Source organism: Triturus cristatus, chromosome 4_1, assembly GCF_964204655.1.
Source record: "Triturus cristatus chromosome 4_1, aTriCri1.1, whole genome shotgun sequence".
In the NCBI taxonomy this organism is placed as follows: Eukaryota; Metazoa; Chordata; class Amphibia; order Caudata; family Salamandridae; genus Triturus; species Triturus cristatus.
Genome location: NC_140585.1, coordinates 912,527,229 through 912,553,699, shown reverse-complemented (window position 1 = coordinate 912,553,699; position 26,471 = coordinate 912,527,229). Strand labels below are relative to the sequence as shown.

Here is a 26,471-nt window from a genome sequence, read left to right as displayed (position 1 = left end):
CCGCAGGGGTGCAGGGTGGGGGGCGTTGGACTTGGGGTGGGGTTGGGGGGGAAGAGGGGTTGTTTAGTTGTGTGTTTTTTGTTTACAGGGCGAGGTATTGATTTTTATCCAGATTTGGGAGCGGTGCTGCGGGCTGGGGGCCTCTTGACCCATTGGAGGGGATGGGGGGAGACGGGTTGAGGCTTATGTCGTGGAACGTCAATGGGTTGGGGGACCGCATTAAGCGGGGTGTTGTACTGCAATATTTGCGTCGTTTGACTCCTGATGTGGTGTTTCTCCAGGAGACGCATTTGGTCGGCAATGTCTGCCATGCGATGAACAGGGGGGGATACCGCCTCGTATCCCATTCTGGTTTCACAACTGGCTCCAGGGGGGTGGGCATTCTCCTGCGAGCCTCCCTTCCGGTGGAGATCACGAGGATAGTCTCGGATGACAGAGGGCGCTATGTGTGTCTGATTGGGAGGTGGGAGGGGCAGCCCCTTACCCTGGTTTCAGTCTACGTCCCCCCGGGCCTCCAGAACTCCACCTTTACTGACTTGGGTCGAATGCTGCTTGACCTCCCGGACGGCCTCCTGCTCATGGGCGGGGACTTTAATTCTGTGGTTTCGGGTGAACTGGATCGTCACCCACCGAGGACCCTCCCCGCTGCCCAGTCATGGCTGGGTGGGATGTTGGAGACCTTCGGCTTGGTGGATAGTTGGAGACTAATGCATCCGACCCAGTGCCAGTTCACCTTTCATTCGGGGGCGCATGGGAGTCTCTCCAGGTTAGACTACTTCCTTATGCCCGCGGCGCAGACTGGTCGGATTCGAGAGGTCAGACACCTGGCGCGTGGTATCTCCGACCATTCTCCGCTGTGGCTTGTCTTTGACACCGGGTCGCGGTCCGCAGGGCGGATAGCTCCCATTAACCCCTGGTACCTGCGGGACCCTGTGATTCGTGACAGCCTGGTTAAGGCCATGGACCAATACTTCAGTGAAAACGAGGGGTCGGTGTCGTCTGCGTTGTCCCTTTGGGAAGCCTTTAAAACTGTTATACGTGGACACGCCCTCGCCCAGATAGTGGTGGCCAAGAAGGTTAGGAGCGAGGCGGTGGTGAAGCTGGAGACTGACATCTCGGGGCTGGAGTCGGCCTTGGAGGCGAATGTTACTCCGGACGGGCTACATGCCCTTAGCCTGAAACAGTTCGAATATAGGTCCCTGGTCACTGACGCGGCCAAAACTATGTATAGGGAGCAGCAGGGCCGATTGTATGACGCGGGGGACAAGGCGGGAAAGTTGATTGCATGGCTGGACAAAAAGGAGAGAGTGAATCGTGTGGTCCCCGAGTTGCGTGCTGCGGATGGTGCGTGTGTGACTGAGCCGGATGAGATTGTGGAATGCTTCGCTGACCACCTCCGGGCGGTGTACTCCCCGGTGACTGACAGGGACGAGGATGACTCTCGCCTCCTACTGAGAGATATTGCTCTGCCCGGCCTGTCCGTTGAGGACCGGGAGCGGCTGGACGCCCCCTTATCGTCGGATGAAATAGCGACCGCGATTCGTTCCCTTCGCTCGGGCAAGGCTATGGGTCCTAATGGTCTGCCCATTGAACTATACAAATTGCGTCCTGATAAGCTTGCGCCCTTCCTCAGCCGCATGTTCCGCGACTCTCTTGCGGCGGGTTCCCTCCCGGCCGACCAGCGCTTGGCCACTATAGTCGTTCTCCCCAAGGAGGGCAAGCCGCGTGACCGCTGTACCTCTTACCGGCCTATTTCACTGCTCAATGCGGAGCCTAAAATCCTGGCGAAAGTCCTGGCCAATCGATTGTTGAGTGTCGTGTGCGACCTTATTCATCCGGACCAATGCGGCTTTATCCCGCACCGCAACACCGCTCTTAACTTGCGGCGTCTGCACGGGGTCCTCGCCAGGGCGGAGCTCCTCACCGAACCGGCCGTGCTGGTTTCTTTGGATGCCACGATGGCATTTGACACTATTGAGTGGCCATTCCTCTGGGCCGTCTTGGATAAATTCGGCTTTGGAGAGGGATTTATTGGCTGGGTGAGGCTCCTTTACACGGGACCCATGGCTCAAGTGGTGGTGAATGGGCGGGTCTCTCGGCCCTTTGCCCTCGGCAGGGGCACGAGGCAGGGGTGCCCGTTGTCCCCGTTGCTTTTTGCTCTCGCCCTGGAGCCACTCGCTGCCTGGCTCCGTTGGGAGCCCTCGCTTGGAGGGATCCGGTGGGGCCCGGGCTTTGAAGATCGGGTCTCGCTGTATGCGGACGACATTCTCCTGTATCTCACCTCACCGCGGCAGTCACTCAACGTCCTCTTTGACGTTCTGACCTCCTTTGGGAACAATTCGGGTCTCACGATCAATTGGTCTAAATCCTGCGTTTATCCCATCGCTGGTGGTCCTCCTCTCCTGCCGCCTCGGCTCCCGATTCAAATATCTCTGAGCGGCTTTAAGTACCTGGGGATATACGTTTCGCTGGACCCGGTGGCTCGCTACGAGCAGAATCTTCTGCGTCCACTTCGGCGACTGCGTGAGGACACGGCCCGGTGGTGCAGGCTGCCCCTGTCCCCGCTGGGTCGGGCCGCGCTGTTTAAAATGATGTCCCTTCCCAGGTTCCTCTATGCAATCCAGAACTCCTTCGACGTTATCCCAGTGGCCTACTTTCGGGAGGTGGAGAGCCTGCAGAGGAGACTGGTGTGGAACGGCCGGGCGCGTATTGCTCTTGCCAAGCTCACTCTCCCCTGGTATGACGGGGGCATCGCGCTTCCTGACATTCGCAGGTACTATTGGGCCTCGCAGCTATCTGCCATTAACCACGCCACGTATGCGCCCGGCTTGAATCCGGCGTATGAGATGGACAAGTTCCTGCTTCCCGGCGGGAACTACAACAGGGCACTTTATTCCCGCCTGGCTGACCGGACCCTTACGGGTCCTACTAAGATTGCTGTGCGGACCTGGAGGGCTGCCACTGCGGCCATGGGCTGGAGTGAGCGAATGACATGTGCTACTCCCTTGTTTGCCTCCGACCGCCTGGGCAGCTTGTGGACCACCAAGGGGTTTGACCAGTGGGACACGATTGGTATTAGCACAGTGGGAGACCTGTGGCACAAGGGCGCGGTCAAGACTTTCGCGGTGCTCCAGGCCGAATACGAGCTGACCGACAGGGAGTTCTTCCGCTACGCCCAGGTTCGACACGCCCTGCTCTCGGTCTTCGGGGAGGGGACCAAGATCCCTGTTTCCTCGCCCCTCGAGGACCGCGTACTTGACGGACATGTCCCTGATAGTACTATTTCTTTAATTTATAAAAAATTGATTAATCACCGGGCGGATCTCCTGGTGCGCCTTCGGGAGGCTTGGACTGGGGATGGGGTCGAATTGGACGACGAAGACTGGCAGTCTGCACTGTCGTCCCCCAAGGAGGTTGCCATTCCGGCTCGTCTCCGGTTGGTACAGCTCAAGATTCTCCACCGGGTGTATGTTACGGGTCCGCGCTTGGTCGCGATGGGATTTTCCGACGACGGGCTCTGTAAACGAGGCTGCGGGCTCAACGCCACCTTTCTTCATATCCTTTGGGAGTGCCGCGAGGTGGCGGACTACTGGCGCCGGGTCCACGCGGTTATGGGACAGGTCACCGGGGTTGTGCTGCTGCCGGAGGTGCGTCGCTGTGTCCTGAATGTGTGGGAGCCCAATGACTACAACGCGGCTCAGACTCGGTGGGCGGCCCTAGGGAACATGATTGCCAAGAGGGATATAGCGCAACTTTGGGGCGCTCAACGGCCGCCCACCGTGTCAGTATGGAAGGAGAATATGGACTGGTGTATGTTTCGGGAGAAGACAGTGTATGTGGCCCGTGGCAAGCCGGGGGCATGGGGTAGAATTTGGGGTCAATGGAATGCGTATCGCGGAGGCATCTGTACGCCCCCCCTGGTAGACACTGATATCGCCATGTCCCCCTGACCCTTGACGGCTCCTGGCGCTTTTTGTAACAACTACATATGGACGTTCATCTCCCTTGACCCCCTTCCCCCCCCCCTCCGTCCCCGGCCTCCCGGTACTCCTCTCTTTAGCGGATTGCTCAAATGTTCTGACTGGAGTTTCCCGGGGGGAGCCTGAACCGCACTGGTATCCCTCGTAACTCGCCTTTTGTTTTTATTGTTTTTCCTTTTGTTTCTGTTTTTGTTGGACTGACACTTGCTGTTCTTCGAGAGCTATCTTGAGCCACTGCGGGGCAGTGCCCTGGGAACTGACTGCAGCCTTGATATGTGTATATTTCCTTATGTACCTAGCGGCCGGCCCGGGTGGTTGTAGGCCCATACTTGTAACCGAATTATTGTTCAATAAAAACTTTTTCAAAAAAAAAAAAAAACTGAGCTGGAGGAAGAGATAGTGGACTTTATTGCACGCAACAGGGGGTCGGTGGCGCACGTGGGCACGCTGTGGGAGGCCCTGAAGGTCACAATCTGTGGCACCTGTATTGCAAAGAGCTTCGGAGTGTTGCGGGACTTGCGGCGCCGCCTTCGCACGCTTGAGGAACAACTTAAGGTTTTGGAGGGAGGCAGGCCGGGGCGTGCTCTGGCTCACGACATCAGGAGACCGCGTTACACGAATTACGTACTTGAAATTGAGGATGCTCAGGGGGGGAAGACACAGGGATGGTTTAGAGATCTTGCACACTTTTACCACCTTCTTCGAGTCCCTGTACACGTCTAAAGGGGTTAATACCAGTGACTTTGCCGCATTTTTTGGGGACATCACCTTGGGGTATTTAAGCGAGCGTCAGAGGGAGTTCCTAGCTACCTCGTTCACGCTAGAGGAGATTCGGGAGGCCATTGCCCAGCCGCCGGCGGGGAAGGCGCCCGGATCCGATGGCCTGCCGGCAGACTTCTACAAAATATATGGGGAATCCCTAGCGCCTATGCTGCTAGAGGTCTACGCTGAGCCGCTGGAGGCGCAGGAATTGCCCGCCACGATGCGGGAGGCCCTTATCATTTCCCTGTTAAAGCCCGGTAAGCCCCCTGATAGGTGCGATTCTTATAGGCCCCTGTCGCTCATCAATGTGGATATCAAAATCTTAACTAAAATGATAGCGAATAGATTAAATCTCCTCATGGAGAAGCTGGTTTTGCCAGACCAGGCGGGGTTCATCCCTGGGAGGGCGACATCCCACAATCTACGCACTCTCTTCTCTATCATGCATCAGGTGGCGCCGCACCTTCCATTGGCCGCCATATTCTTGGACGCCACAAAGGCGTTCGACTCGAATGAGTGGGATTATCTTTACGCGGTTTTACATAATATGGGGTTCCCGGTGGGTTTCTCGACATTGATTCGACTGCTATATACCGACCCGGTGGCCAGGGTGATGGTGAATGGCCACACCTGCCGCCATCGCGCTCTCCCGGGGCACCAGGCAGGGCTGCCCGCTGTCGCCTCTGCTATTCGCGTTGGCGGTCGAACCATTGGCGGCACGGGTGCGACAGTATCACCGGGACAAGGCGCTTATCTGCCCTATGCGGCCTATCCTTATTTCGCTTTATGCGGATGACATGACTCTCTATGTGAAGGATCCGGAGACAAATCTAAATCCGCTCCTACGGGAGTTTGTGCGCTTTGGGGGGCTTTCGGGTATCCATATCAACTGGGCCAAATCCCAGATATTCCCCTTTACCGCGGCCGTCTCGCGCTTCCGGACAGATTTCCTGTTAGAGTGGTGCGACTCCACCGTGCGGTATCTGGGGGTACAGGTATCTGCTGACCAGGAAGAACTTAAGAGGGACAACTATGGGCGGGCGATTGAAGCGCTGAAAGACACTATTACTCGTTGGATTGCCCTGCCGCTGTCCCTTGCGGACAGAGTTTCCCTGATAAAAATGGTCATCCTACCGAAAATGCTGTACTACTTCACGAACATCCCCTATCACCCGGGCAGGGTTTTCTTCGCTACCTTGCGCACTGAACTCTTGCGGCTGGTGTGGGGTGGGAAGCAGGCCCGTATCAGCTGGGGGGTTCTGGCTCGTCCTTATGCGGCGGGGGGATTGGACCTACCAAATTTTTAACTATATTATCAGTGTGCCCAGGCCCATTATGCGCATTATTGGACGAGAGGTCCGCGATAAACAGCGCATGTTGCCACGGAGCATTGGATGGCGGATCCCATGCCGTTGGAGGGGGCAGTAAGGCGAGCTGTATCTCGGCAGGACTGCACTCCCGATACTGTGGACTGTACATGCCGTGCCTGGGAGTGGATTCTGAAACGAACGGGTGTGCCATTGTTGTACTCCCCACTGCTTCCGCTCGTGAATCACCCCCGCATACCGCTTTTTCAGGAGGGGAATTTCACCCAGTTGAGGCGCCACAGAGGGTTGAATGTTTAGGGAGACTTATATAAAGACGGTAGATTCATTACTTTGCAGCAGCTGTGTGCTGACCCTCCCCCCAACACCATGGAGACCTTCCTGTACATCCGGCTTCGGGCTGGGATTCAGGCCGTCACGCCTGACTATCCACTAGAGCCGGCCACGTCGCCCCAGCTGCATGCGGTGATGCGGGCTACTACTGCCTCCCATCTGGTATCGACCCTATACCGCTCAATATATTCGGAATCGGAGTATGCGCAGTGTGCTGCTCGAGGCAAGTGGGAGGAGGAGCTGGGGCACCCGCTGACCGACCGTGACTGGTTATTTAGCTGTAACCAAACGGAGCAGGTTTCGGCCAGTAGTAGGCTTCGGGTGACACACTATAAATTCATTCAGCGATACTACTATACCCCTGTGAAGCTGCACCGGTTCGGACTGCGGGGGGATGCAAGGTGCGATCGGTGCGGGGCCGAGGGGGGAGGACATGCTGCATCTGGCGTGGGCTTGCCCCTCTGTCCATGCGTTTTGGGCCTTGGTGTTTGATGCGGTGGGGAAGATGATTGCTGCCCCCCTACCGCTGTCCCCGCTAATGGGTATATTAGGCTGTACGGAGACAATGCCAGCTCCTTATAGGAAATTCGGCTCCTTTTGCCTTCTCCTTGCCAAGCGCAGGGTGACATGCAGGTGGGGGAGAGGTTGTGACCCTAAGTTCAAGAGCTGGCTTGAGGACCTGATTCGCTGGCAGGGTGAACTCACTCTGTATGTGGATCTCCTGCCGGTCGCTTCGCGACCCAGGGACATATGGGCCCCTCTGACGGGGTACCTGCTTCAGTACCCTCAGACACATGTTGGTACTGATGACTCTCCTTCCTGAGATGGCGGTGCGTTGGTAAAATCTGGGAGGCGATGGGGGAGTGTGGGGGCTGTGCTGCTGGGGCACTTCTGCCGGTGCTGGACGTGTGGGGCCCTGGGCCCATTCATGAGTTTGCAGAAGAAGACGGGAGGGACTGCGGGGGCGCCAGGAGGAACATCTGCGGGGGTGTGTGCTATGGGGCGACGGCATCCAGGATATTGGGCAGGGCCCTTTCTGAGTGCGTTGTGATGAGGGTCAGGGTCCGGGAGTATGTGCTAGCGGGGCCCCCCTTTCTGTGGCTGCCATGCTATTTCCCTTCTATTATTACTGTGCTGCCATTGAGTGAATCGAGCTGCCTCTTGTGTTGCCCAGGATTAACGTGACTATATGTTTTTATTTCCACGCGGCCGACCCTGGCGGGTTGTAGGCGGCATGCTGTGTTAATTTTCACAAATGTGATGAGTCCTGATTGTCATACATTGATGCCGGCCCTGCTGACGGGGTTGTAGGCGAACAATAGCTGTGTCAGACTAGGTGTCTTTGTTTCAATAAAGGTTTTAAAAAAAACAAAAAAAACGAACAATGTTTAGATTCCACACAGGAGAGGGAGGTAATCTGGGAGGAATAATTCTTTTAAGTCCTTCCATGAAGGCTTTGATCGCAGGCACTCTAAAGAGTGACAAGTGCTGTCGATTTTCTAAGTAAGCAGCTAATGCTGCTAGGTGGAGACGTATGGATGAGTATGCTAAATTACATGTTTGGAAGTGTAGTAAGTAGCAAATGATGTCCTGGATGGATGCATCCAGTGGGTGCATATTATTGTTAGTGCAGTAAATGACAAATCTTTTCCGTTTTGCAGCATAGCAAGCTCTAGTAGGTTTTCTGGCTTCTTTTATAATGTTCATGCAGTCTGGTGGCAGGTTAAGGTAACCGAACTCTAGGACTTCAGGAGCCAGATCACCAGATTCAGTTGATCTGGATGTCTGATCTCTCCATGGTTCTGTGTTATTAAGGACGGGGAGAGATGCAGTTTTTGGTGTGGAACTAGAGAGTTCCAGTAGTGTTGTGAACCACGGCTGGCGTGCCCATGTGGGAGCTACTAGGATCAGTTTGAGAGACTGCTGTCTGAGCTTGCGTACTACTAGTGGAATGAGTGGGAGAAGCGGAAAAGCATACGCAAATCTGCCTGACCAGTTCATCCATATCGCATTGCCCTTTGACTCCGGGTGGGGAAACCTGGCGGCGAAGGTTGGGTATTTTGCGTTTTCTTGGTGGCTAACAGATCGATGTTTGGTTGGCCCCATTTTTGGAAAAAGGGCAGTAGAACTTAGGGATGTAGTTCCCATTCGTGGATCTGTTGTGTCTGTCGACTTAACAGATCGGCAATCTGATTGTGAACCCCCGGAAGGCCCATCCCCAAATGTTCTGTGCGAGCTAGGACAGCTGCAGAGAATGTGTGCCTCTTTGTTTTTGTGTGCAATACATGGCTGTCATGTTGTCCGTCCGGATGAGGACAGACTTGTTCTGTACATGTAGTTGGAAGGATTTTAGTGCTAGGAATACTGCTAGCAGTTCTAGGTAATTGATATGGAGCACTTTCTGTTGAGTGGTCCATTTGCCCTGAGTGGTGTGTCCGAGGAGATGGGCTCCCCATCCTGTTAGTGAAGAGTCTTTGTCAGCACTATCTGTGGAAGAGGCTCTAGGAACGGCCGCCCTTTGGACAAGTTTATGTTCCACCACTGTAGAGAGCGATGTGTGCGGCTGTCCACCAACACCAGATCTGTGAGTTGTCCGTGAGCCTGGTTCCACTGAAATGCTACATTCCTGTAAGGGACGCATTTGGAGTCTTGCATAAGGCACAATTTAAGATGCAAGATGCCATCATGCCTATGAGCTGAATGAACACACTGGCTGTAAGAGAGTGTTGGTTTTGAAATTTTGTGATAAGAGCTTGTATACTGGCTATCCTGGGTGGACTGGGATATGCTAGGGCTGTGGAGGTGTTTATGGTGGCTCCTAGATATTGGTGTATATGAGAGGGTTGGAGATGAGACTTGGGATAGTTGATAGTGAACCCCAAGTTGTGTATTAGTTGGATGGTTTGGTGAGAGTGTAGAACACACTGGTCTAATGACTTGGCTTTTATTAGCCAGTCGTCTAGATACGGGAAGACATGAATTTGTTGTCTTCTGAGATGTGCTGCTACTACTGCAAGACATTTTGTGAGTACTCTGGGCGCGGTAGTTACCCCGAATGGAAGGACTGAACTGGTAGTGTTGTCCGTCCACCACAAACCTCATGTACTTCCTGTGAGCAGGATGTATGGGAATGTGGAAGTAGGCGTTGAGATCTAGTGTGGCAAGGAAAACGCCTTTTTGCAGCAGTGGGAGCACTTGTTGAAGAGTGATCATATGGAAATGATCTGAGTGTATATACAGATTTAGGGGTCTGAGGTAGAGTATTGGTCTCAGAGTCCCGTCCTTTTTGGGGATTAGGAAGTAGCGTGAGAATACCCCTGTCCCTTGATGCTCTAACGGAACTGGCTCTATTGCGTGCTTTTGAAACAGTGAGAGAACCTTTTGTTTGAGGAGCACAAGACGGTCTGGGTACATTGGACGCTGTTTGGGTGGTATGTGTGGGGGGGTAGCTGTAAGTTCCAGGCAGTAACCACACTGGATAATTTGTCTCACCCACTTGTCTGTTGTGATGGAGTTCCAGACAGGTAGGAACTGTGTTAGTCTGCCCATGACTGGAGTGGAATGGTCTGGGGGAAGCGGAGGAAAGTCACTATTTTGTGGCAGGGGAGGTGCGAGTGTTATTACCTCAAAATCATCCTTTGTTGTTCCCTCTGTATTCGCCTCTAAAATATCCTCTACTGGGGGATGTTTGTGTAGTGGCTTTGAATGTAGATGAGGTATCTGCGCCCATATTTTTGGAGGCTCCTCTGTACAAGGAGCTGCATAAGGAGCCACACGTTTGTTGAGACTGTAATGCTCCCATGGACTTAGCAGTCTCGGTGTCCTAAATAATTTTTTCAAGGGCAGTGTTTACAGCCGGCCTAAATAGCTGTTCTTGGTTAAATGGCTGACTGAGTATGGTAGTTTGTACCTCTGGCTTAAAGCATGAAATGAGTAGCAAGGCATGTCGTCTCAGGAGCACACTGGTGTTAATTGATCTAGAGGCAGTGTCTGCCGCGTCAAGTGCACATTTAATTGACACATTTGAAATGAGCTTGCCCTCTTGGATAAGGTCATTTGCCTGGGTTTTATACTGGTCAGGCAGATGTTGTAAGAGATTTTCTAACTGGGCGTAGTGTGCCCTGTCATATCGTGCCAGTAGTGCTTGGGTGTTGGCAATACGCCAGTGATTAGCGGCTTGTGCTGCTACTGTTTTGCCAGAAGCTTCTAGCAGTTTGGATTCTTTGTCCGGGGGTGGTGCATCTCCAGAGGTCTGGGAGTTGGTGCGCTTCCTAGCATTGGAAACGACCAGAGAATCCAAGGGCAACTGTCCTTTGATGCAAGTAGGATCTTCAGGGGCAGGCCTATATTTCTTTTCTATTCTAGGGTTAAGAACCCTGGCACGGACGGGGTCTTTAAATACTTCGGAGGCATGCTTAATGACTCCTTTGATCATAGGTAGTATTTGCACGGACTTCTGAGATTGTTCAAAAGTATCTAAGAGGAAATCTTCTTCTGGTGAGTCGGAGTGCATTGTAACGCCATGATAAAGTGCAGCTCTATTTAATAATTGGCCAAACCCCATGTGATCATCTGGGGGAGATGGTTTTGAGGGATATGGATGTGGGCCTGGTAGGTCTGTTGGGATAGGGAATGCCCAATCATCAAGTGGTGAGGTATCTGGATCCGTGAACAGGTCATTAGGATCACCCCTACCCCCTAGGTCATCATCATCATCATCATCATCATCCGGAGGTGGTGTATGTGGTGGAGAAGTTACAGGTAAGGGTGGTGTAGGCAGAGGAGGTGGGTTAGAAGGCAGTATAGGAGAAGGGGGCATAGTCGATGTTGCAGAGTCCTTCTTGTGTACAGGAACTGGAGCAGATGGTGTGTCCAGTTCTCGTTTCTTATGTGGCACAGCCATGACATGCTCAGTCAAAAAAAGGAGAGGGGGACCAGGAGCTGGTTATGGTCCAATGTCCGTGCTCCACTCATGACAGTTAAATCAATGAGGACATTGTTCCCTGTTGGCGGTGAAACAAAAATGCCGATCACCTGCTCAACATAGGTAGAGATAGAGGGAAGAGTGTGAAAAGAGGGGGGTAGAGGGGGGATGAAAAGAGGCAGAGAGAAATTTCCCCAGTCTCAAGGATCCAATCCTGAAGGGGAGGACTCTATGTAGCCTCTCGTAAGCCCTCACACACCCCGAGGGATGTCTTGCTTCATCATTGGGCTTGTTGTTGCTCCTCGTCGGGCCGGCGCTGCAATGCCCGACGGTCCCCCGAAGGGTCTCTCTATCGGAGGTCTTTTAAAGAGAAAAGCCGTCAGGTGAATGCGGGTATGTGGGCAAAAAAGCAGTGAGGTGGATCCGAGAGGTAAGTGGTTGCGTGCGTGCAAGGTGTGTGGAATAAAAATGCCTAGGGGTGTCCAAAAAAGTGAATTTTAATATTATGGAGCCTCTGGCAAACTAAAAAGACCAGAAGGTCACGGGGTCACTTAATCAGCGCAAGGTGCTAGTGTGACTTTAATAAAAGGTCGACATGTTTCACGCCTAGAATGCCCGGACGGGTCAGTGGCGTTTCATCAGGACCGAGGAGGAGTGAAAGGTAGTGCACGGTGAAGACGGGAGTGCCAGAGATTAGAAGGATAACTCACGTCTTGGAAAAAGGTTAAAAGAGGTACGGGGCTGCGGGGTACAGTGACCTGGTCAGCAAGGACAAGAAGAACGTACCAAACTAGTGTAACCCTCGTATTTCTGAACGGGGCTGCATAGGATCCGCCGAGTCTGCCAGCGCCCTATTTGGGTTGCGTCGGGGGCCGGCTCAGTCAGCACCTACCCTCTGCCAGCGGCTGAGGGTAGGTGCTGACCTCTTTAACCTTTTTCCAAGACGTGAGTTACCCTTCTAATCTCTGGCACTCCCGTCTTCACCCTTCGGGGACCGTCGGGCATTGCAGCGCCGGCCCGACGAGGAGCAACAACAAGCCCAATGATGAAGCAAGACATCCCTCGGGGTGTGTGAGGGATTACGAGAGGCTACATAGAGTCCTCCCCTTCAGGATTGGATCCTTGAGACTGGGGAAATTTCTCTCTGCCTCTTTTCATCCCCCCTCTCCTCCCCCCCTCTTTTCACACTCTTCCCTCTATCTCTACCTATGTTGAGCAGGTGATCGGCATTTTTGTTTCACCGCCAACAGGGAACAATGTCCTCATTGATTTAACAGCCATGACATGTCCAGTTTTTGGGTCGATATAAATCTTTTTCCGCATTGGATCGATGGGATCTGGGTGAAAAAGTTCTTGTTCCTCGGTAACAGTTTTCGGTGCAGATTTTTTCAGTTCCGAGCGAGGTTGTGGTTGATCCGTGTAGGTTTTGGCTTTAGGAGGTGTATCAGATTCCTTAGCCGTTTGTTTCGGTGCCGACGATGTTAGTTTCGGAGCTGAAGCTGGATCTTTAGGCTTGGGAACCTTCTACGCCAGCTTATCATTGGGCCTTGGCGTTTTCGGGGCCGATTTGGAGGAGGAAGGCGTCTGAGCCGATTTTGGTGCAGAGTGTTTTTTTGGCTTCGGTGCCGAAGGTGCCGGTGGAACAATGACATGCTGTTTGCTCGGTCCCAAGCTACCAGACGGCTTGTGTTGTTTCTTCGGAGCCGGGAGGAGGGGCTTCTGAAGGAGGTTTTCGGTCTCGACTGGGGCCAACAGGCGAAGTCTTGACCATTGCCTTTGGTTTTGGAGGGGTTGGGGCAGGGGCAGTAGTACTCACACGATGCCCAGGAGTGATGAAGTAGTCTGAGTCCTCTGCCTCGGAGATGATTTTAAGATCCTCGGAATCATCTTCTGGGACATTGGGGCCTTCATCAAAGACGTCCTCTAGTTCCGGAGCTGGTCTCTGTGCCATGATGTGTCTTCTAGCCCTTCGATCTCGAATGGTCTTTTTGGATCGAAAGGATGCACAGGCTGGACAGCTGGACTCGTCGTGTTCAGGTGATAGGCACAGGTTGCAAACCTTGTGATGGTCACTGTGTGGAAATTTTGCTCCACACTGAGGGTCCTTTCCATGAGCCGTAGGCTTACGACGTGGATAGGCCCAACGGCCCGCGTCAATGTCCGAAATCGAGCCGATGAAATGGATGTCGAAGATGAAGGTGATTCAATGGTTTTTCTGTAATTTTTGTGCTTCGAGAAGCTTGGAATTAAGATTTCCAACCGGAGTGGAAAAGTTGCATCCGAACCCAATGGCGGAAAAAAAAAACAATCTAACGATGGAGTTGATGCCCATGCGCACTATCGTCCAAGGGAGGAGTCACCTATTTCGTGACCACAAAGACTTTTTCCAAGACAACAAAAACGTGCAAGCATCCGAGCCCAACACCAGATGGCGATCTACTATGCTAGTGTGTGATCTGCAGCTCATATGCCTCGAACCATGGTGTTATCGGTTTTGAGGTAAGTATTTGGTAGTGGGAGTTGAGGTTATGGAGGTCGACTCAGGGGACCCCCAGGGTCAAGGATGCACTTGAGTTACACCCTCAGCGGCACTAGGGCGGCCGGGTATAGAGTCCTGAGGCCCAATGTTATCCAATGGGGGATAGGGGGGCCTCCGGTTAGTGGCTGCTGACAAGCAGGTCACTTGGCTGTGGGAGCAAAGCTCCTGGACTTTAGCTCAGGCAAATGGGGCAACAAAGTAGCACCGAAGGTGCACCCTCAGCGGCACTAGGGCGGCCGGGTGCAGAGTGCTGTTTCGACAAACGACGGCCTGTTTTACATGGAGAACCTCCGCTTTGTAAAGACAATGCAGGCTTGGGGATGAAGGTCTTACCACTTCGAGTGGTAAGTTGGGAAGTTAGGGGTTGGTTAGGCACAGTCAGTTTGGGCACACAAGGACACAGGGCGTCGGGTGCAGGGGTGCCTTCTGCGGTCAGATCTTACCAGCTCCTGGTCGCGGTTAAGGGGGGCCTTCTGGATTTAGGTTGCAGGCGTCAGCTGGAGACTTGAGGCAGGTCAGGATCGCCGGGGTGACCTTGTGGTGTTTGCCCACTCAAGATCGGGCCGTGGATGGTGGGTGCAGAGTGGGGCAGATTCACGGTGTCATGCCGGAGCCAGACGTAGCAGGTGAACAACTCTGGTGTTCACGGGAGACAAAGTCGTGTAGTCGAAAGCAGGCAGGTCCTCCGGTGTTTTTGAGGTTGCTGGCTGCAGGACACACCGGTATTTCACAGGAGCAGGTTAGAGGGGGGGAGACAGGCCGGTAGGGCTGGGGCTAAGTCAGTGGGCGACTTCCTCTTTTTAGCTGCTGCACGACTGTTTGGTCCTCCTTCCTCTTGCAGGTTCTTGTCTGAGGAAGCAAGGTTCAAGGGTGCCCATAAATACTAGATTTAGGGGTGTTACAGGTAGGTAAAAGGCAGGGACCAATGGATCGCTTCCCTGGGGTGGGTAGACCCCTATTATGCCACCCTCTAGGGGGAGGGGGGCATGTGCGTCTCCCTGGTTGGCTGAGTCCCCCATCTTCAAGATGGCGGGGACAGAATATGCTTCACCTCGCCTCCCCCACCTGATGGGTGTAATTAGCAGAGGTGGGCACACCTCTCTTCCTCACTTGTTTTTCCCGCCTTTTCTCCCGCCCAAAGTGGGGGTCAAAACTAGTGGGGACCAGTGGCTGAAAGCAGCAAGTGGCCTGGGGAAGCTCACAAAGGTGGCAAGCCTTTGAAACTTCTCTTTCGTGAACCCTGCCCATCCTGGGGGAGGAGGCTTGGCACCTCGTCCCAGGATATGCATTGTTTCAAGCTGCAGAGAGCAGCAGGATTTCAACCAAGGGGTCCAGAAACATGTCTGGTGGTGGCAGCTGAAAGCAGCCACTCAGCCTGGACACTAGTAGTAGGGTTAGTTTTCAGGGGGAATCTCTAAGATGCCCTCTGTGTGCATTTATCATTAAATCCTACACTGGCATCAGTGTGGGTTTAATGTGTTGAGAAATTTGATACCAAACTTCTCAGTTTTCAGTGTCACCATTATGGTGCTGTGGAGTTCGTAATGACAAACTCCCTTCACCATACATTCTAAATGGCAGCACTGCACTTACAATGTCTAAGAAGAAACAATTTACTTAACTGTAACTACAGTTATCCAGTATTGGTATCTTTCAAAGATTCACATGCCTGAATCATTCCCCGTCGTCGTAGAGGGAGTCCCACGGTACATACATAAAGTAGTAAGTAGTAAATAAAATCTCTCCATAGGCTGTTATGGTAGCAACCATATACTCTATAGTCTATTAGTCTCCTTTTACAACAAGCATTAGCATACCCAATAGGTCTCGCTTTTGGGACCTTATAAGTGTTTAGCCATGCAAGAGTTGATGTTGTTGCACCAAGGATATTGTGCTGCATAACTGCGAGCTGTGAACCTGATAAGTGTTAGGACAGTGCGTGGGGCAGGGGGGTAAGCATGGCGAGCTTTGAACCTGATGATCAGTGTTAGGCCAGAGCGGGGGGCAGGGTGCTACGCACAGCGAGCTTTGAACCTGATTATCAGTTTTAGAACAGAGCGGGGGGCAGGGAGATAAGCACAGTGAGCTTTGAACCTGATAAGTGTTAGGAAAGAGCGGGGGGCAGAAGGGGTAAACACTACGTATTAAGGGTAAAGTGGCCGCGTCTATGACATACCTAAAGCTGCTGGTTGAGGAGCTTGGAATGGACCCAGCCTCCCTTACCCTTCCCTCTGAAACGGAGGGGGGGGGGGAAGAGGAGAGAAGAGCTGCAGAGCGAAGCTGCTGGCAGACTCTGACCTTGAAGCCTAGAGGTGAGGGCCAGAGGAGCGAGCAGCGCAGAGTAGAAAGGGAGACAGGGAGACTTGTTTTCAAGAAATGAAATGCACTGTTCATGCCCTATTGACAAACTTCCATGGCATGAATAGAGATGAGGCTTGCAAACAGGAGCAGTTTCCCTCCTCCCTGTCCAAATGGAGGGGTCGAGAGGGGAAAGAGTAGACTGGAGAAGGTCTGCGCTGGGTTGATTTCACTTTGGAGATAAGGAGAATGGAATGCAGAGGGAGGAGAGAACAGCCAGGGCCTGTGACCCCATGACGAGAGAGGAAAGCCATACGGTGCATCTGCTCATAAGCGTGTGCCCGCGCACATGCACGCAAGCTCTAGGCTACAGTGGTAGCATTTTCTGAAGCCCTTACTAAAAGTCTCGCCAGAGCACAGCGCATGCGCTGCGCTAGGCTCGACCTAAAAAGGATCTAACTAAAAACTCTGCCAATCAGCAACCAGCACCCTCCAGAACCTTCCCAAGAGAGGCTGAGTCCCTCAGATTTTCCAGCAAGAGTATAGGTAGTACTGTATCCTAGAGGTGCATCTCCGGGGAGGAGGGTGGGTTGCATGTGAATCTATGAAAGATACCAATACTGGATAACTGTAGTTACAGGTAAGTAACTTGTTTCTTATCCAGTATTGGGGTATCTTTCATAGATTCACATGCCTGAATCAGAATAGTAAGCAATTCCTTATCAGTGTATGTGAGAAAGTGTCTCTGTATATACTGTTCCTAAATAGGTACAGGGTGTACAGAGTCCACAGTCCCCAGAGGTTTGGCAGAGGCTAAAGTTAGATATAACCTTACTCTCTAAAGTGGTAGCTTGGTCGAGCAGTAAGGCAGTATCAGAGGACAGTGTAAAGCATTTGTTGCACACACTCAGCCAGCAAATGGTCTCTCACACTCAATAACTGAACTCTAGGCCAATGGTTTATATATAAAAAATATATGCTAGGTTTATTTTAGAACCAACAATAGGTATTAAAATATATTTTCTCAGAATGAGATGCTTTATATAAATACTTTTGCAATATGCTATTGACTTTTGTAGAAAGTTACAAGTGGTTGCAATAGGCAACTCAATTTTAAACACAATAATGCACTGAGTTCAATGGAAGTTTCAAGTTATTTGCAACAGATTACTTTTAGGATTACTTTTGGAATTCCAGGACTGGATCCTAGATTCAGTCCTGGGACAGTACTTAGAATCAAGTGATAAAAGTCGACTTAATTACTGTGATTTTTAGACAATATTTTGCTATTTTAAAAGTTGACACGTAGAAAATATCTCATAGAAAACAGTCAATGATTCCCTATGGAAGAATATTCAAGTTGCAGGTATAGTATGTTCTCGTTACTTTTGTAATCCAGTACTAGGTACCTAGACTAAGTACTGGGACCTTTATCCAAAACAGGTAAGCAATTACGTTTTCAGAAGTTATACGATTTTTAAAGAAAATTTAAAGTTTGCAAAAATTGACACTTAGCAGAAATTTTCAGGAAAAAGCCAGTCAATGTTACCCTATGAAGAAAATTGAGTTATCGGTTTAAAGGTAAGTACTCGACTGGCAAAGTTAAGGTTCTGGGCATAGACTCAGGGGTCTCCCAGGGTCAGGTAGGTACAGTTGGTTCACCCTCAGCGGCACAAGGGTGGCCGGGTGCAGAGAGAGTTAGGTCCAAAGTGACGCTATGAGAGGTAGGGGGCCTTGGTTGGTTGCTGCTGACTAGCAGGCCACACGGCTGTGGGAGCTGGGTTCCTGGTCACTTACTCAGGGCAAGTGGGGAAGTAGATAGGTGTAGCGGTTGCACTGCCAGGGCCACTCGGGGCGGCTGGGTGCAGGGTGCTTTTGAGCCTTCTGACGCTCAATTGGTTTCAATGGGAAAGCTCCGTTTTAGAAAAAGACTGCAAGCTCGGGGATGAAGATTCTTCAAGTGCCACCACCACTTCGAGAGGTAAGTTGGGTAGTTGGAGGATAGGTAGGTACCCCAGGATTGGGCACAGGGGGCCGCGGGGCGCAGGGTGCCTTTTGTTATCGGGAAATCTTACCCTCTGTTGATCGCGGGTGGGGGGGGGCACCTGGTTCTGAGGCTGCAGGCTTCTTCAGGAGTGTCGAGGGAGGTCCTTGGGTGCCGAACTTGGGGTCACAGTCGCCGTGGGGTCGTCCTCGTGGTCTTGGTTCACTCCAGCACAGGCCAGGCTTGGCGGGTGCAGAGTGTGAAGGGTTTGCGGTTCCGGGCTGATGCCAGGGATTAGAATAGGTTTTGAGTAGAGCCTCTACTCATGGGAGTCCCAGGGGCTTAGAGTCAAAAGGTAGCCAGGTCCTCCGGGGTTTGTGAGGTTGCTGGCCACAAGAAATGCCAGGTTAGAGCAGGAGCAGGTACGAGGGTTGACAGGCCGGAAGGGCTGGGGCCAAAGCAGTTGGTGTCTTCCTCTTTTTAGCAGCTGCAGGGCAGGTCTTCTTTCTTCTAGCTCTTCTTCGGATTTTGGAATCTGGGGAAGGAAGGTTCAGGGGGCCCCTAAATACTAGATTTAAGGGTGCTACAGGTAAGTGAAGGGCAGGGACCAATGGGTCCCTGTCCTGGGGTGGGTACACCCCCTATCCTGCCTCTCTCCTGTGGGAGGGGGGCAGTAGCCTAGTCCTGATAGGGCAGGGCTTCCCATCTTCAAGATGGCGAGAGCCCGGAGATGTGCTTCACCTCGCCTCCCCCACCTAAGGGGTGGGGTTGGCAGGCTGGCACATCCCCTGTCCTTATTTGGGGTTTCCGGCCAAGCTTCCCGCCAGAGTGGGGGGTTGCAATGGCCTGGGGAAGCTCACAGAGGCAGCATGCCTTTGAAGCTTCCCCCTGCCCATCCTGGGGGAGGAGATTTAGCACCTCGCCCAGGATGTGCATTGTTGAAGGCCCAGGAGAGCAGGGGCTCTCCTACCTAGGGGTCCAGCAACATGTCTGCAGTGTAGGTGATGGGCATGGCACACAGGGATGTGTGCCATGTCGACTCTTTGTTTTGTCTTGCAGCCAGACACCCAGCCTGCAAGCGCAGTGTGTGTGTGTAAGGGTACAGGGCCTCTAAGGGTGGCACAATGAGTGCTGCAGCCCTTAGAGGCCTTCCCACGTCACAAGGCCCTGGGTACCTAGGGTACCATTTACCAGGAGCTGACATGTGGCCAGGGTTTGCCAATTTGGGTTTTGTGTGTTTTAGGGAAGGAACATAGGCCCTGGGCACCTGAATGGCACGAGTCCAGGGTACACTCAGTCAAAGTACATTCAGCAATTCAGCAAAAAGTGGGGGCATACCATACAAGAAAGATGGCACTTTCTCACAGGGTGCCCCTAAATACTAGATTTAGGGGTGTTACAGGTAGGTAAAGGGTACACCCCCTATCCTGCCACTCTCCTGTGGGAGGGGGGCAGTAGCCTAGTCCTGATTGGGCAGGGCCTCCCATCTTCAAGATGGCGAGTTCCCAGAGATGTGCTTCACCTCGCCTCCCCCACCTGAGGGGTGGGGTTGGCAGGCTGGCACATCCCTTGTCCTTATTTAGGGTTTCCGGCCAGTCTTCCCGCCAGAGTGGGTTTAGAACTGATGGGGGCTAGTTTGCTGGGTACAGCAAGCGGCCTGGGGAAGCTCACAGAGGCGACATGCCTTTGAAGCTTCCCCCTGTCCATCCTGGGGGAGGAGACCGAGCATCTCGCACAGGATGTGCATTGTTGCAGTCCCAGGAGAGCGGGGGCTCTCCTACCCAGGGTTCCCGCAACATGTCTGATGTGTGGCAGCCTCCCAAACCAGACGTGGATTGTAGGTCAGGTTTCAGGGGGCATCTCTAAGATGTCCCATGTGGTGCTTGTACATTAAATCCCACGCTGGCATCAGTGCGGGTTTAATGTGCTGAGAAGTTTGATACCAAACTTCTCAGTCCTCAGTGTTGCCATTATGGTGCTGTGGAGTTAGCGTTTGACGAGCTCTCAGCACCATGTACTCTTAAATGGCAGCACTGCACTTAGTGCCCAGGAATGGACCTGGGTACTGTAGGGCCACAGGGCTCATGCTCCTGTGCCCACACAACTGGCATAGGGCACCCAGTTAGAGGGGTGGCTGATGTATGCCATGGCAGTGTAGGTGGTGGGCATGGCACACAGGGATGTGTGCCATGTCGACTCGGTTTTGTCTTGCACCCAGAAACCCAGCCTGCAAGGGCAGTGTGTGTGTTTAAGGGTACAGGGCCTCTAAGGGTGGCACAATGAGTGATGCAGCCCATAGAAGCCTTCCCTGGTCACAGGGCCCTGGGTACCTAGGGTACCATTTACCAGGGGCTGACATGTGGCCAGGGTTTGCCAATTTTGGGTTGACGTTTTTAGGGAAGGAACATAGGCCCTGGGCACCTGATTGGCAGGAGTCCAGGGCACACTTAGTCAAAGTACATTCAGCAATTCAGCAAAAAGGGGGGGCATACCATGCAAGAAAGATGGCCCTTTCTCACAAAAGCAATATGCATAAAAAGGCACTTTTGGTAAAAATTGCTAAGACTGTAAAAAGTCTACTCAGAAAAAGTACTTAACTATTTACGAAGTCATTGGTTTCAAAATATATATTAAAAAAAATACCTGTCATTTTCCTAAATTGGTGTGGATCTCCTTTTTATGTATGTGTGTGATTTTTTTAACTCAGGGTGTGCAACAAATATCTAACCCCCCTCTTTGATAAGCCTAAAGCTGCTCAATCACACTACCCTAGAAGGAGCACCTTGGGATTGCTAGAGCAAGCCCCTGCCCACTCATAAGCGATACCTGGACTCTTAACGCAGCATACCTCCTTTTGGTATACTATATAAAGAGCCAGCTTCCCACATATAGGTCATCAGTTTTGTTGCTTAAAGAGTATGTGCAATCTCGATCCTCAATCTCAACCAATATGGATGTATAGGGATCACAAGTTTGGCTAGATATCTGTGGTTTATGGTTTCAAGAGTTGAATTACCTCCATGGAAATGTTCCATTTGCTGGTGCTCCTTCTTAACACTTCCTGTAAAGTCATATAGGGCACATTCTGGGAGACAAGCTAAAGAGGCTGGGTATAACATGATTGTGTTACAGCTAGGCTTCCACTGCCTTGTAGGAGATATTTGAATCTGTCTTTTCAATTAGTAAACTAGTTCTGGAATATGCTTGCCTTCTAAAGGGGACTACAGTGGAATTCTTAGTCTGTGCTGTATTATAAAAGTATGACAAGGAGGAATACAGAGATCTGGTACATCACTCATGTATCCTATCCAGAAGAGAACCTTCAGTGTGCATATTGTTCACTGAAACTATAATTAAATACCTTTTTTTTTCTCCAAGTAACAGAAGGCTCAGACCTATTCGATGTCCATCCTGAAGCCTATCACTTTTCACCTTTCTTGGGGACAAGACGAAGCAGATTCAATTAGGGTCAGAAGCATTTGTTTTTGTCAGATTCTGTTGGGGTGTGGGAGAGACAAGGAAGCGAATCTACTCTGCCTTCAGAAAACACATACATATAGGTGAAAGGTAGAAAATTCTTGTTAAACATGTTCTTGGATCTCAGTTGGCAATATTTAGTGCTCAAGAATATCAGTAAATTCTCCATGACACAGAATATGTTGATCAAATGGCACATCTTTTCTCCAAGATGTATCAAGAGAATAATGCTTACAACAGGGCAGTGACCGAGATTAAGGCTTACTGAAGGAAACAGTACACAGTGACTACAACATTAGGCTTCATCTAGAAGAGAGGGAAGTATTTAAAAAAAGAGACCCAAAGGAAACAAACAAAAAAGAAACAAATTCAACGAATCCAAGGCTCCATATAGTCCTGCTAATAGCTCAGAAACAAACAATGACGTTCCTTGGGTTAAGCATATTTCTACAATGCAAATTCACAGATTAACTTGTGGACAAAAAATAAAATGTACTCACGGGTCAACACTCTTTGCAATGGAGGCCATGATAAATAGAACAGCTTCGGTTACCTCCCACGGAGGGTTTCCATCTTTCAGAGTTGAGTACAACTAAAGAAAAAGAGAAATTGTAATCAGCAGCATTGGCTGGAAATATTAAACCTATATCCGACTGAAAAAGGAGTACAGCCATGAAAGCAAAGTGGATGACAGTGATACAAAAAGGTTAATGAGAAAGACGGAAGTGATTTTGGTTTAGTTTTGCTACATTTAGGAATAGCAAAGTGTGGAAGAAGTGAAATGGTTACTTAACTGTAGGAATAAGTTTGCAGCTTAAGAGTCTTCTGTATTTACAGGCTGTGCATTATTGTTCCATTTAGTAGCTCGGTTTATAATTGTGTCAATCTTTGTGGTCATTGTTGACCACTATTTGGTTTTGTGTCTGTCCACCTGTGACATGAGATGTGCGCCCCAGACGCTTGTGTGTGATCGCCATTTTCAGATTGTTTCTTACCTTTACAGCCACTTGATGCTTGTACTTTCCTCTCCTTCTCCTGTGTTTTGGCCTCACCTGTTTTACCCATCCCATTTCTGGGGAATCACGCTGGCAATGTGTGAATCCAGAGAACTCTGCAAGTTGCTATGTCAGGTAAGTAACCATTTCAATTTGAAGCATGGATCTTTTCTGAATTCGGATGCTGTGCATTAACTGCATAGAGGTATTCTCATTTCCGTGAGGGCCAGGGGGAATGAACACATGTTGGCAAACAGGTGTTTTAGAGCCTTCCGTTCCACTTGTGCCTCCAGCTCGTTTGGATGTCTACACAATAGTGTTTCACGACAGTAGAGAACCATGTTGCTGCCTTGAATATGTGCTGCATCTAAACCTTTTCAAGGAAGACTAGGTTTGCCCCTTATGTCTTGTGGAAAGGCCCCCGGGCCTGTCCTCCAATAGTACTCCTGCTTCTTTGTAATTTTGTCTCTATTGCAACGCTATCAATCATGTCATGGTGCCCTTAGACATGGGAAAACCCCTGATAGCTTAGGAGAAAGATTCGGAGAACTGCATTCCCTTTCTGATTGATTTGGTTTCATATGGGTACTACGTGACTGCCCTCCTTGCGTTCATGGTGTGTAAGGACCTTTCAGCTTGTGTATTCGGATGCTGGAAGAAACCTGGTAACTGAACGACCGGTGGTTTTTAAAGTGTGAAATGGCCTTCAGGAGGAAGCGTGGCTGGTTTTCATGACCACCCTGTCCTTGTGTATATGAAGGTGAGGCTCCTCTGTAGTCAGGCCTCCAGCTCAATGAACCTGCATAGCGAGGTGATAGCCACTAACAATGTGGTCTTAAACGTCCAATACTTAAACTCCGCACAGGTACAAAGGTCTCTTCATGAGTTGTCTAAGCAACAAGTTTAGATTCCACACTGATGCATGTACAGCCCATGGCGACCCTGTTTTCTTTACTCGCTCTAGGAATATCTTAATTATGTATGCAGTAAGGAGGCTGCTACCAATTTATCCCCAGTGTATGCAACAATAGCTGCCAGGAGTACCTTAATGGATACATAGTCAGCTTATTCTCGAAAAGGTATGTTGGGTATCGAATGACAATTATTTCTTATGTTCTATTTTTAAACAGCTCTTCTCTGTTGCACCAACTTAAAATTGTAGCATTTTCCCGTTGCAGATCTCGTGGTCTCCTTCAAGATCTCCATACTTCATGTAGGTCCTCACGAGCCACGCTGACAGCTTATGGCTCACCGGTTCTGATGACATTGTCCCTTCTGCATTGTGAGGAGGTCCTGAGGGTTTGGTAACTATTTATCCTTAGGGCATCTCTATGAGGTCCGAGAACGTCATCTGCCTTGGTCACTGTGGCGCAATGAGGATCAGCAAAAACCAAAGGAAATGATGGACGGAGTGTTGAACATTGCAAGCACTCACCCCCAGTCAACTGATCTGGGTTTAATCCATCACCGTTCTTTAGCCCACTCTGCCACCCCAGTTCAGACATGGCCATATGCAAATCAGTCTGACCCTGTGCCTCATGGGAACAGTCCAGCCCGAACTGCCAAGCCATGTCTTCCCTGGACCGGAAACAAGCTTCCTAGGACCGGTTTCTGGCATTTCAGCCGTCTTCAGCCAGGCTTGCTTGAATCCAGTCGCAAAGTGAGCAAGGGGCTCACGTCTGAGCATACCCTGCCAACTTATGGCGAACAAAGCAAAAACCAAAGGAAATGATGGACGGAGTGTTGAAGCAATGAGGATCAGCGTCATTGATTAATTATAACACTTCTTTATCACCCGTGGGATAGGGGAAAGGCGTACGCAAATATCTTGGACCAGGATCGTCAGGGCATTCTCCTTTGACCAATGGTGCAGCTACCTAGACGTCTAAGCATTTTACTTTTTCTGATGCGGTCAATAGAACTACTTACTATTGGTGAGCCACACCATTGAAGCACTCCTTGTCGAACCTGATATTTTAGCTCCAATTTACGTGATCCGTTTCCTTGCCAGCCTCTATGTTCTGTACTCCTTGTAAGTGTATAACCACCAGATCAACGTGTTACCAGATTTTCTGTGCCAGTTGTAAGCATACGTATCCCTGTCCCTCCCTACTTATTGAGATAGAGCATACTGGTCATGTTGTCGGTGGGCATAGGGCAATGATCCCCTCTAAGTGTGCATAAAAGGTCTTCAGTGCCAAGAACAGTCTTTAGCTCCCTCCAACACATTTGTGTTTATCTGCTTGGCTCCACATCCCACTGATGCTGAAGGGCCCCATGTGAGCCCCCACCCAGTGTGGGGCACATTTGTCACGGTTTGTGTCCTGAAAAGTCTCCTCACTGTTGTCTTATCTAGGTTCCAGCATTTCATCTCTTTCTGTATTGCCTGTGTGACAACCCCTATTCCCTCCAAACGTCTTGCAGGTTGTGACCACTTGTTTGAGAGCCACTTCTGTATTGGTGCAATATGTAACATGGCATAAAGAACAAGCGGAATGCAGGAGAACATTATGCCCATGAGTTTCATCCCAGTCCTGTCAGACAGTCCACTCTGGTAGAGGAGAATATGGTTTGCTAATGCCAGAGCTTGTTTGTATACTAAAGTTGTTTTTGCCTTCCTCGAGTTCAGTGTTGGCCACAGGAACACTTTTCCCTGTTCTGGAGTTGTTCTCGGAGAAGTCCAACCTATGAAGGGTAAGCATGATTTTGTATGCCCCTCTGGCATTGCTTTCACAAACTACTTTGCTAGCCAGTCGTCTAGCTAGTACAAAATGTGGATCACTACCCCTGAAGTGTGCTGCCCCCACTGCCAGGAACTTTTTAAAGCCAAAAGGTATGACTTTGAATTGATAGTTTATCTTGTCCACAGCAAACATGAGGAACTGATTGTGTTGTTGATTCATCGGTATGTGAAGGTAGACGTCCTTGAGATCCTCCGTGGTGGCTGCATCAATTGAGGTGTGCGCACGAGTTGTCAGTCAGCCGCTGGGTCGTGGCTCCTATCTCCATCTTCCTGCCAACCATCTCCAACCTCTTACTCCCCCCTGTCTGGGCAAGGTCCTGTAGATTTGGGATTGGTACTTCGAGAGGATGATTTGGTTAGCAGTCTTGTTGACCCCAATTACCAAAGGGGTCTTGTGTCAAGTGTTAATACTTTCTCGTTTTGGGGGATGACCGCCTTCCCGAAAGCGGGCTCTCGAGAAGCGTCTTTTGGTCCAAGACACTCAGGAGCATCAGGTGATAGAGGCTCGTCTCCTGGCTCTGCATTAACATCTGCATAATGAAGCAGGATTCGGACTACTCTTCCTCGAGCTGGACTCTAAGGGTCCGCAGCTCACTTTATCAACAAGTTGTAGATGGTTAGGTCGTCCAGCAGCACACGTCTCAAGGGTACAAGTATACTGCTGCTTCGAGCTCCTGCGACGCCCCAGTTTACTATCCTCGAAGGCAATCTTCTTGCCGCCTCCTTCCTCCATGCAGAGGAATTCCTCCTGCTCACTGTTGCGTGGCTCTGGGGCCGAAGGTGCCTCGAGCTCTTCCTCCACGGCCCCTCGGCTCTTGCAGTTTCGATGGAATTTGAAAAATCTTCAAGTACTCGTCTAAGATCTTCTTTTGTGAAGTGGCTGCCATTTCTGCCATGAATCATCATCTTGTGTGTTCGACCTTGCTGGTCTGCTCTGAGTCAAAGGCAGTCATCGACTTCCTTTTTAGGTCTCGGCTAGCGAAGGCTGCGCTTGCGCAGTCTCGCTGGCGAGATTTTATGTTTTCCAGTAGTGGGGCTTGAACCCGCCCCTCTTCTCCATTGGCTGGCCTCTTAAATGCTGGTCAGCCATTGGAGAAGAGCTTTGTCTGTC

General features: G+C 50.9%; 1 protein-coding gene across 3 annotated transcripts in view; it reads right to left on the bottom strand.

Annotated features, from left to right (window-relative positions):
* Positions 1-26,471, bottom strand: part of TNPO3 (transportin 3) — a 1,119,313-nt gene that overhangs the window by 609,276 nt on the left and 483,566 nt on the right. For all 3 annotated transcript variants that reach the window (XM_085653697.1, XM_085653695.1, XM_085653696.1), the window contains exon 10: positions 22,123-22,214. In XM_085653697.1, the coding sequence (XP_085509823.1) occupies positions 22,123-22,214 (92 nt within the window). The remainder of the gene's footprint in view (positions 1-22,122; positions 22,215-26,471) is intronic.